The 11,659-nt window shown below is 37.1% G+C and overlaps 2 protein-coding genes across 3 annotated transcripts; both read right to left on the minus strand.

Annotated features, from left to right (window-relative positions):
• Positions 1-332: 332 nt before the first annotated feature.
• LOC106395772 (FBD-associated F-box protein At3g49020) lies at positions 333-2,311 on the minus strand. The gene is made up of 4 exons (XM_013836135.3): positions 2,298-2,311; positions 1,228-2,158; positions 1,008-1,145; positions 333-914 (listed from the first exon to the last, which is right to left on the minus strand). The coding sequence occupies exons 1-4, from the start codon at positions 2,309-2,311 to the stop codon at positions 588-590; spliced, it is 1,410 nt and encodes a 469-aa protein (XP_013691589.1). The 3' UTR covers positions 333-587.
• A 2,132-nt stretch (positions 2,312-4,443) lies between these two features.
• On the minus strand, positions 4,444-8,321 carry LOC106391964 (glycylpeptide N-tetradecanoyltransferase 1). 2 transcript variants are annotated; one of them, XM_022701618.2, is made up of 6 exons: positions 7,603-8,321; positions 7,411-7,510; positions 6,675-7,185; positions 5,242-6,602; positions 4,892-4,938; positions 4,444-4,703 (listed from the first exon to the last, which is right to left on the minus strand). In XM_022701618.2, the coding sequence occupies exons 3-4, from the start codon at positions 7,033-7,035 to the stop codon at positions 5,245-5,247; spliced, it is 1,719 nt and encodes a 572-aa protein (XP_022557339.1). In that variant the 5' UTR covers positions 7,036-7,185; positions 7,411-7,510; positions 7,603-8,321; the 3' UTR covers positions 4,444-4,703; positions 4,892-4,938; positions 5,242-5,244. The 2 variants fall into 2 exon arrangements, with proteins under 2 accessions (XP_022557339.1, XP_013688173.1); XM_013832719.3 differs by having other exon boundaries at positions 6,675-7,267.
• Positions 8,322-11,659: the final 3,338 nt, after the last annotated feature.

Below are 11,659 nucleotides of genomic sequence, written 5' to 3' on the forward strand. Positions count from 1 at the left end.
TTTTTCTTTCTTTCCTTTCTGGTATGTGGCGATAGAAATTGTAAGTCTGATGAATTACTTTCCTTTTATGCAACAGATATATCCATTTATATATGAGTAGGCTCAGAGAGCTTTTCAGGCCGCACTTGCTCTTCATGATCTAAATGGTGTAGCAAGTGTCCTTCCTTACCGTATTGATTCGCATATAACTATGGCCGACTATTTTGAGTTTGTGGGAGAGCATCAAGTGCCGCAGATGCCACGCTTGTACCGGTTGGAGCGTGCGTGGTATCCTATGTTCACTCCGTTCAATGGTATCTGCCGGTTGAAGTTTACTCATGAGACAAACAAGCCATTTTTCACGTCACTTTTTCGTCACATGAGGAACATGGATAGGCCTATGTGGCTGTCGTAAAGCCTCGTTACGGGATATGTGAGATGGAAGGCGCATGCTGGCATGCACTGTAAGAAGGTGTTAAACGGTGTCGATGAAATGGAGGAAACTGTTGAAAATTTATTAATTGTTTGATTTTCGTCAAAATATCTTAAAACTTATTTATTAGCTAAAAACTGAAATCTATTCAAACTCGCTGGAAGAGTTTAAGAGATTAGTTGGATGATTCGAAGACGAGGTGACATGAACTTGAAGCCCTAACTACACTAGCCAACTCGTTGAGCATCTCATGTTTCTCTTCCAACGTTTGGAAATATTCCAGCTGTATGGGTTCTGTGTAGAAGGTTGCTTTCTTCAAGTGTCTTGCCTTCTTTAAAATGTATGTTGCCACTTCTCTATCATCTTTACGATCCCATATGTATCCTGTCCAGATGAGTGTCTCAAGATGGAACAACAAACATTCTGGTACACATTTAGGACGTTGCTCCCAGTCCCCGGCCAATGGAAAAGTGGATACTTTGTTGTCATGGTACAAATATGCCTGAGACCAATGCAATAAAAATGATATCAGATCTCATCGAAAATACCTGAAATTGGAGCTATGAGAAAAAAAAAACTAATTAAAATTGCTTACGATGTTGACGAGCTTGAGGATTTGCAATCTAGGAGAACTATCGAGCATGCGCGCAAGTAGAATCGACCATTCACTTTTCCTTGTATTCAGGTCCAAAGATACCAGCTGAGAGAAGGTAATACCAGTAGGACACTTGATCTGTGCATGATGCAACATTAGTATATTAAAAACAATTAATATTAGCCCGGAAAAAATCACCTGTGAGAACCTTAAATTGTACCTTGAAGGGTGAAAAGTCAAAGGAAAGACGTTTGGCTGAAGTTAGAGATACAAAAATGTTTTCGTTGTGTAAATTTATATCAGTAAAGCCAGTGATTTTTGCCTCCACCAGTTCTGGAGCATTCTCAATAAGACAAAACCCATACGACTCGGTGCGTTGAGTCCTAAATAACGAAAAACTTAACAACCCGACTCCTTTGATGTTCAAGTATTTCAAAGAAGGGGCGTTTATCGCATAGCCTCCCCGACATGTTCCTCGGAATGTATCTACTATGGTTAGTCTCTGTAATGATGGCACCGCAATAGTGAAAGTGATCACCCCATCGTAACTGCCCCTTCGCTGCACAACCAAATCTTCGAGACTAGGGCAACCACATAAAAGGTTGCAAACAGATTCGTCGTCTCTGAAGTTCGCATAGCTAAGGGACTTCAAACCGACCCGAGAAGGAAAGTCTAAAAGAAATAACTTACTTATTTCCAAGGTATCGAGTGTGTTATTACAGTTACAGAAAGCACTCGGAAATGTAATCAAGTTGCCGTAATACGTTTCATCTAAAAGCAGCTTCAGTACTAATTTGCGCACATGGTGTGCAAATGCAATTCCAATCCATATTGTGATATCATCTGAAGCTTCAGATACGCATATATCTACCAAATAAAAACTATCTAGAACCGGAGAGTTATATGAAAGCAAAGACTTGCTAACAATCTCTGAAAACCTATGGGATTCAGTTTTGTGATACCAAGAATCAAACTTGATGCTTGGCACTTTCTTCCAAAGAGATCTCCACCTTTTAGACAAAACACTCGTTGCTATGACATTTTTTGTTGCAAGTGAAGATAATATCTGCATAAGCAAAGCTTCAGGCAACTCACTAATCCTGTCCTCATTCAGGACATCTTGATTTCTCAGATTTTCACCACAGGTTTTGCTGTCAGGATTCAAATATATATAGATAAGGGTTTTAGGCTTTCAAAGAATTAGGCTAGTGGTGGATGTTTACAGGCAAATAAATGCATTCATGAGCAAAAAAAAAGTACCCATTAACGAAACTAAGAAACTACACATACCTTTTATGTTCCATGTAGTCACTAGCAGATTTATCCCTTCAAGATTTCACTTACTCCAAACGCACTGGCAGGCAAACATACGAAATCCGAAAGCTTAGATATGATAATGGCCACAATTCTTTTTCAAAAGGTTAGATAACAAAACCCTAATAAAGCTTGATGTAAATATATTTAAAATTTAACATGTGCTAATCTTTTGATTGACTTGACCTAAAAATAAAAAGAAGATAGAATGATTTTACACGTGAAATTATGAGTTACAAGTTACAACTTACATTGCCGACACCAAGCCTTGTTAAGGAGCACAGATTACAAATTAATTAAAGATTAGAGCTTTGATAGTGGACCAGACTATTAATGGCCGTATCATATTGGGCTTTTTTTACCTGTTACCACGTATTATCCCATTGCTTGATTCGATCGAATATTAATCGCAGACCTAATCGTAGCCATAACACTTGGTTCTCAGTTTGGTTACACTTCGATTCTGATCCGGTTCTAAAAGTTTTAAGATCCATTCGGTAGTTAGAAAATTAGATTCAGTTTGGTTATTTTGGTTTTTATTTGGTTCGGATAAAAATGTTGGGAACGGCAAATATCTGAAATAATTTTGGATTCCATTTTCCTTCGGTTCGATTCCAAGTTTTTTAGTTAATTCAAATTTTCAGAAAATTTAGATATTTCAGATTAAATATTAATTTTTTTTAAAAGTTTTCGTATAACAATTTGGATATTTAGATAATTAAAAATATTTTGGACACAAAATATTCGAGTAGTTTGTTTTTTTTTTTGGATATTTATGTTTATAAATAGTATTTTTAAATTATTTGCTAATTTAAGAAATTTAATATAGTTAATATTTATACATATATAAACTAGATTATAAAAATTCGGATATCCATTTAGTTTTTTTGATTGGATTGTAGTTTTTTTTGGTTCTAGACATATAGGATTCCTTCGTATGGAGATCAGTACATAGAACAATACATATTTTCTTTATTTTTTTGTTTATTACAACACCACGCATATGTACGCAACAACTATGGTAAATTTGAATAACGCAAGGATAAAATTATAATTTTAACTAAAATGTTGGGGCCTTAACTCTGCATCGAGTTTATCAGAACAAGTTTAAAACTCAAAAGTTTTTAATTTCATTTTCAAAATCATATAACGGAGTTTTGAAATTAACAACATGCGGATGAAAGCTTGAAGCTGCTCACTGATATTTAATGTTTCAATTACAAATCTAGTTATTTAGAAAAAGTTCAAAAAAAAAAAAACACTTAATATTTGCAGAAAGTCATGAAATTCAATCCAGATTATTTCTGACGATAGACTAATACTGAAAGCTGAGAAAGCAGACAACTTCTTCAAACTGATCAGGTAGATGTTTCGACTAGAGAAATTATCAAATTTTGCAGTAACACAAGTGTTGCACCTTCTTGCTCGTGTCATGGATTGATTCACTTACACTAAACTGTCTGAAAAAAATGTGAAGAATTGAAAGACTTACAACTACAAGAAGAGAAGAAGCATCCAGAAATCTCTAACAAGCTTGGAACACTCCACCACTGAACAACATTCCGAATGATCTCACCAAACCGACAAATGTCTCTCTCTCTCTCTCTCTCTGCTTTGTTCTGATCACCACCATCACCTGAAAGAAGGGAAAACTTGGAGCAGCTTCAAACAGAACAAAAACATCAGGTGTAGATGTATTGTAGCCTCCATGTTCCATCTTTGCAGGGAAGGCTTCTTCCGAAAGAAGTTCTCTGTTTTGCTTTCGCTTTCTTCTAGTGACTTAATGTTTGATAAAAGACACCTTATCCATTAGTTTCTTGAGTACTGTTGGATGAAGCTTCAAGGCTTGCAACATGAGATCTAAAGAGCTTGACTTTGAGGTACCTATATAAGTGGCTTCTGAGGAGGAGGAAGACTCCATCTTGGCTAGGAAGAAACCACCTTCACTGATACTATCAAGTGATCTAATATCACCTCTGATAAATACATTCTCTTAATTGATTTCACGCGGCTATTTCCCAGAATCAGAATGCGTTTTTTGTTTCCTCAACTGTTTCTTGCGTCAAACGTTTCATTTAGAAAAGTGATTTCAGGCGGCTGCACATTATCAGCAGACTCTCAATTAACTGGACATCGACATTATCTTCTATACCTTTGAGATTATTGTACAAACGTAATCGTTATTACGAGCTAACAAAGGTTTTAGATTTCAAATTCGTTAGGTTCACTTCTTTCCCTATACATGACTCGCAAGTCTTGCCACATCAGCTTCTTGACTCAAAAAAAAACTATTTGACACTAAGACGACCCTTTAGGTTCACATGTATCTACAAAATCATTGGACACTCATCTTCATTTTGCCCTTTTGTTCCTCGTTTTCACCTGAAACATAGAAAGAACAAAGAGAAACGTCATGACTTTGCCGCTTTTATTATCAAGCACTAAACAAACCCTGGTCCAGCAAGACATAAGGTCCAAACATATCATGATACTAGCATAGTTCCACAAAGAAGAATACTCTAACGGTGTAAATGAATAGACAATGGTCTAAGATACAGGTCCAAACATACCATTATAGTAACGATCCTTCGGTTCCTCTAATTCACAAAATGAAAGCCTGCAGATAAGAAACATGGTTAAGAAGTATTAGATACAAATGCTGAGACATAGAAAGAACAAAGAGAAACGTCATGACTTTTATTATCAAACCCTTGGTCCAGCACGACATAAGGTCCAAACTTATCAACTGTACTAGCAGAGTTCTACAAAGATGAATACTCTGAAGGTATAAGTCAACAGATAATGGTCTGAGATGCAGTTCCGAACATACCACTACAGTAACGATCTTACAATTCCTCTACAGTCATTGAAACTGAGATCGAACCCAAAAAGAGAGAATCTAAAACATACTAATACTTACCATTTAGAAAAGAGTCAAGCCTAGTTGAGAAGGCTGCAATCCAGTCCTTAAGCGCTGGTTGAAGAGATAGAAATGATTCTGTGCACCAACTTCTTCAAACTTTAGTTGTTCAAAGAAAGTCTTGTTGTCCATCACATCCTTTGCATGGAAGATATCAAATTTATTCTGCCTACAGATGATTAAGATATCCCTTATCAGCTGGACAAGCGGTGTCTTTGTTGCCACATTGTAGTAAGAATAAGCCCCTTTCATTTGGACGTTTTTCCTGCCACCGACAGTAAAAGAGATAGTGTAGAAGCTGCAACAGTCGGTGACAACATGAGTTTCAGGGTCTTCTACTACGTAACAATCTACAACATTGTTTTTGGGGAGAAGCCAATTCTTGACATCTTCTTCACGAAACTCTGCCGCAACTTCAAACTCTAGAAGGTATACCCTGAGCAGCTCTGTGACAGCATGGACGTCAGATTGTACCATTTTTCGAAATCCAGGGGTCACCGGTGCATTTGGTAGCTCGTAGAGTTTGGTGGCGTCTTTTATTGACATGGCTTCACCTAAAAACTTTGAAACATTCGCCGGGTTCAACATTCTGATCCACTGTCTTATAGTGGTGACTGGAGTTGCCACTAGCAAATCAGTGCAGAAAGCGCCTTGCCAAATATCCTTTAAATTGACCCTTCGAATCATCTCTTTAATCATAATAGGGACAAGTCCCTTAGACCTGAAGTCCTTTTGAACGCACAAGAACCTGACTGCTGCTACTTTAACAGCCTCATTATCACGCACTATGATTCTTGCAGGCACCCCAAAAAGGCAAGCAACGAGACTCTTCTTGACACGGATTCCAATGTGCCAGCTTTGATAATACCCAGGTGGTCTCAGTGCCCACCTCAGAAAATCCCCAGGGTTAGCATATCTGAACTTACCATCACCTTCATAATCGTGTTCCACGAGAAGCTTACACACCTCTGATAAAACAGCATCCGAACTCAGATCTAGTGTTGTCCATTCATGGTCAGCACCGATCTTTTCAGGCTTCTTCTTGACAAGAGATGAAGTTTGAATTGGCCCATCAGAGAGATGCTCGATAGGCTGACTCTGCCAGAACGTATGGACTGCTTCGTCTTGATTGGCAAGAACTGGAGAATCTGCACTAGATGTCTCACTGCTACGTGCGTCTTCTTCCCTTGCTTTTGAAAACCTGAAGCTAAAACCGAGCTCTGTTGGAGACCACAATCTCTGTGGAGAATCTGCACTAGATGTCTCACTGCGACGTGCTCTGTTGCTTGCTTTTAAGAAGCCAAGGCCGAGCTCTGTTGGAGACCACGCTCTCTTTTGGAGCCTCAGGCCTTGTAGCATTTCTGCAAAAAAAAAGAAAGAAAGCTTAACATTTTTGAACAATGCATGTACTCATATGATATGTACTATCTTACGTTTACGCCTCATGTGGGTGAAATCCGGAGCGACCAACAAAGTGGGTTGTCTTCCTCCTCGCCATTGAAGTTCTTCCTCGGTCTCATCTTCGATTGGCACAAGCTGAGCGTCCGCTTGCTCCCTCGTTTGCTCGAAATTGCATTTAGTCAGATCCACCCATGCATGTATATGCTTGAATCCGTAGCTTTCAATGCGGTGAAAAGGTTCTTCATATTGTTTCACGAGAAAAATGAGGAACCCTTTTTTGTCCTTCTTTTGGAGTTGGATCCACCTACCAACATACTTTTCAGGCAAAAAATTCCCCCAGCTTAAAGATGACCTTTCACTTGCAGACATGTCGATATAATGTGAAAGAGTCATGATGACATCATTGACTTCGTACGATGGAGCCGCAGAGTTACACCAAAAAGATAAATCACAGAGGAGAAGAACCGCGAAACACTAAAGCCATGAAGTTACGTGAACGGAGAGAAGAACAATGGCAGACAACGTTAGCTTTTACGTATGTTGCTACAAGCGATGAGCATGGCGACGTAAGGGAGCGCTTATTAAAACCAAGAACAGTTCATGCAGATATATTTTCCCGCTAAAACTGGTCAGGAAGATTACACAAACTATATCGAATGAGCCATACGAACTAACCCTAACTAGAAGCACTGAATCAGCAACTTCAGAATCTAACCAAGATCAAGGTAAGCAATTTGCAACTCGCGCAATCAAAAGCAAGAAGTGTACCTAAAGAGAAGGAGACGGAGCGGGAAACAATCACGAAAGAGATGGATCCGTAGCACTCCTCTCCTCTGTTTCTTCAATGTCAAGCTTCTCTCTGAGTCTTCTGTTTTTTCGATAGCACATGAAGGAAGGAAGTTAGTTGCAAGAATTTATAAAGAACTAAAAAAAAAAAAAAAGATAACAATAAAGACTCACTATCTTGGAGGCTGAGTAAGTGTATCGAAGTCAAGGGGTGCTCGTGACCGGTTATAACCGAAGATGCTTGGCCTAAAAGGAATGGGGGCCTAAACCGGTTCCAAGTCGACGCCTTTTTTCTCATCGAACCAACTTACAACACGGGAAGTGATCCGTTTACAGTCACTCAGGCATTTCTACGAACACCTACAAGGCATAATCCCATGAAAGAGTTTCCGAGACTTCCAGCACCACAACACAAGCACCCGACATCTCTTCTTCATAGACATTTTTCCTCCTGTCAACTCTCCTTCCCCTCTTCCGCCGCGACCGATGTCTCTCTCTCTCTCTCGCTTGATTGATACCCTTCGTAGCTTAACGACGTCACACGTACTGCCACCAATCATCATCTCACTCCCCTTTTGTAAACCTGTCTAAACTGTGAGATTTCTTCTCTTGGGATCGCCGGGAGAGCGTAAAATCCTCCACATTCCTAATCGGAATCCGATTCTTCACCGTTCGTCGAATCTCTCTAGCAATAGCTCAGATATGAAATTATCCCACTCTGCTGGATCATTTGTGAAATGGTTTCTCTCGATCGTATCCGTTATCTTCATCGTTGTCGCTCGTAGAAGGACCTTTTGCCTGCTCTAATAACGACCATTTTAGCCCTATTAGTTCTTCGGAATCTATCTATATATCTATCTATTCGACTCTCTCCGGCACCTCTAGCACTACTAATTTCTCTTAGAACCACTACGCTAAAGTCACTTTTTAATAAATATGTGCCCGCGAAAATACTTATTATCGTGTCAGCTGGAAACTCATGCTTCTTCTGCTTGTGGCCAGGGCCGATACTAAACTGGCGTCAAGATGAAAATCGTGAAGTTAAAAACTTTAACTTTGCTCCAAACAGTTTTGCAATGTTTCCAACCTTTATAACTTGATGCATATAATATATATCAAAATACATTTGTTGTACACGCTTTTATTAGTTTTGCTTTAAAAAAAAAAGTATTTACGGTTATAAATGTTTTGTGCCAGTGAAGTAATGGTTGAAAAATCTCTATACATATGTCATTTTAAAATAACACCCAACTTCTATATATAGTCAATACATATGTCCATGTTATATTTTAGACTAAATATTTTCTCTTTTAAAAATATAGAAAACAATTTTTTTAGTCTACAAGGAAATGTTGTAGAGCAAGTATGCATTATACAAAATAATATATATTTAAAATCCATACACAAAAACATAAAAGTTGTTATAGGTCTTTTTCTGACACATGCACACTCCACTATGAATAAGAATTAAGAAAAAAGACAGTATTGTCATCAAACTTTATCACAAATCCACATTTATACATCTATAATTATGAGTTGGACAATTAGTTAATTTGATACAATACCAAAGCAAGAATAATCGGAAAACAACTATACCACCGCATACTAATAAGTAAGACATAACAGATAATCAAATTCTTGAATCTTAAAACAAATTTCAACTCGAGCATTTAGTGAATATCAAATTAACTAATATCCCGTTCGTAGGACGGACCGATCCTAGTTACACTATATTCCATCACCGTACGATTGAGGTGGGAACACGTGTCCTAATCTGCTTATCGTTTCCAATTGCTACAAACGGAGACGGTCGTCCTGTGTGAAAACTTAATTAAACGTCACCGTTCACAGCGTTTAGAAGATCCGTCCCCAAATACCCGGCGAGAAGCGTTCATATGCATCATTTAGAACATGATTATCCCTTCTTAGTTTAAAAAAAAAAAAAAATTAAAAGCAAACCAATCGCGGGCCGCCACGAATTAGTGGTGCCCGCGAACAGTGTAAGAAACTCACTAAAATCGGTTTTTAATTAGTAGTTTTTGTAATCGATCCTTAAGAGTTTTGTGGGGGCCCATGCACTAAGAAACCCACTAAGAATCCTGGATAATCATGCTCTTATTATTTCAGTTCTATTTAACAAACATGAAATAGTTATTCAGTATTTTATGATCAACATCCATAATACATGTCATATTTGATATTTTAAATACATCATACAGAAGAGAGTTTTAAAAATTGCCTCTGCTATATATGTCCATATGGACCACTAAATATAACACCACATTTGGAGTTTCAGGAACCATTTATTTTCGGTGAACGTTATAGAACACATCTTATGCTTGTTCTGCGCATGTTTTTTTTTTTTTTTTTTTTTTGCTAACCGAGTATCCTGACCCCACCGAGGTGGTCCAGACTAGAGACCGAAGTGAGCAAGGACGCTGCCAGGGCGTCACCATGTGGCTCACCGTGTAACGGTCTTCGGCGCATGTTAGTCCAGCATAGCAAAACTCTCTCTACTTATTCAGTTTTTCTTATGAGTTACAACCATTAATTATATTATTAACAAAATCTACAACGTATATCAGTAAGGTTTAATTTGCAAGAAAAGAAAAGAAAAGAACTCAGCACATATATAGCCCAAATTAGAGTTGAGTCGAGCCTGCTTGAAATTACGAGAAGGTGACCAAGCCCATGATACGATCCTTCCAGAGTCATGATTCTAAGTTTCTAAGTTTTAACGATGGTTTACTTTGTAAGAAACTCTAAATCATTTCAAGATTTGGTAAATCTATATACTACAATTCATGAATTGCGTGCGTAATCCAAGCATTTTAAGGATTTTGATGAATATTATATAGTATCTATAAAAAGACACGCACGTAACATCTCGACTCTATATTCGCACCGCACGCATGCACGTATTTTAACAAAACTTTATAGAGTTTCATTTATAATTCATAAACGCATTAAGCTTCAGAATACACTTTATCTGACTCGGTAAGGAAGACATGGCAGTATTTCCCTGTTAGTTGGACTTCGTTCAATATTTTTGTTTCTTAATAGATGGTTTCGCTTAAAATAGTAAAAAATGTTTGACTCAAACAAAATTCAATTTTGATACATTAATTTGTTAAGCATGAATTAGGTAGTTGTATATTCCTGTTAACGTATTTTGTAACTAATAGGTTTGTTTAAAATCATTTGGTAAGAAAAAGTGATTGAGTGACAATTTCAAAATTCAATGGAAAATACATGTAATATATTCAGTGAAAAAGTTCTACTGTTTCAGTAATCTTAAAGCAAAGGAGAAAACAAAAGGCTATGATTAGTCCAACAAGAGGGGCTAGAAAATAAAAGCCACGAGACATGCAAATGCAATCACGCATCTTGAAAAGCAAGCCCTAGTTTTGACTGACAAGCAACCACGACGCAGTAAAGTTAGGTTCTCAAAATTAGCGCATAAATAAAGAAATATATGATTAAAGTACTTGAACTATGTATGTATGTTTCCAATAATATAGTAGGCATTCTTTTGTAGAATAATGTATATATATACTTTTATGTATGCTAGAAAAATTCGAGGGATATTATTTTTGGTAAGGAAAATATAGAAAAACGGAGGGGACAGATAGGAGGCGGAGGCAGTTATGTAGTGTTGTTAGGGAACAACTCTCTCCTTTGTAATATTCTCCAAAATCAATTGGTTCCAAGTCCATATTCTTCTTCAAGTTAATTGACTACAAACAGTAAAACTCGAACAAATCGAGAGTAACCAAGCCGAGTATAAGTTTCAGCTCCAATTTGTGGTGTGCGTATGAGTCTCAATTTTGTTTACATGGTTCAAGCCAAACCAAAGCTAACTGGGGTTTGATAGAAATATCTAAAATGAATATAAACAAAGTGATTTGTAAATAAATCAATGTTTTATTTTCATGCAAACCATATAAACTGAATATACAAAGATTAAGTTGTAGAATCTAATAATATATCATATCAGAAATAATATATGTGTAGCTTTAGATAATATTTTTATCAATGTGGCCATTTAGTTACCTTTTTGTTGAACTCTTGCTCAAAGTATAAATTGAATATGATTGTAGTTTAGTCACATTAGCTACTTTTTAATATTGGTAAATATGTTATTATAAACTATGAAAAATATTACATAATGATTTTGCATCCGATAATTCTACCTATTGTACGAGAATTAATTATTGTATCATTTTTAGTT

Source organism: Brassica napus, chromosome C4 (genome assembly GCF_020379485.1).
Source record: "Brassica napus cultivar Da-Ae chromosome C4, Da-Ae, whole genome shotgun sequence".
Taxonomy (NCBI): Eukaryota; Viridiplantae; Streptophyta; class Magnoliopsida; order Brassicales; family Brassicaceae; genus Brassica; species Brassica napus.

Coding starts and splice junctions, on each gene's coding strand:
- LOC106395772 (XM_013836135.3), bottom strand. Junction 1,146..1,227: donor TTGACTTTTCACCCTTCAAG/GTACAATTTAAG, acceptor CATCATGCACAG/ATCAAGTGTCCTACTGGTAT. Junction 915..1,007: donor TCCTCAAGCTCGTCAACATC/GTAAGCAATTTT, acceptor CATTGGTCTCAG/GCATATTTGTACCATGACAA.
- LOC106391964 (XM_022701618.2), bottom strand. CDS start 7,035: ATGACTCTTTCACATTATATCGACATGTCTGCAAGTGAAAGGTCATCT. Junction 6,603..6,674: donor CACCCACATGAGGCGTAAAC/GTAAGATAGTAC, acceptor TTTTTTTTGCAG/AAATGCTACAAGGCCTGAGG.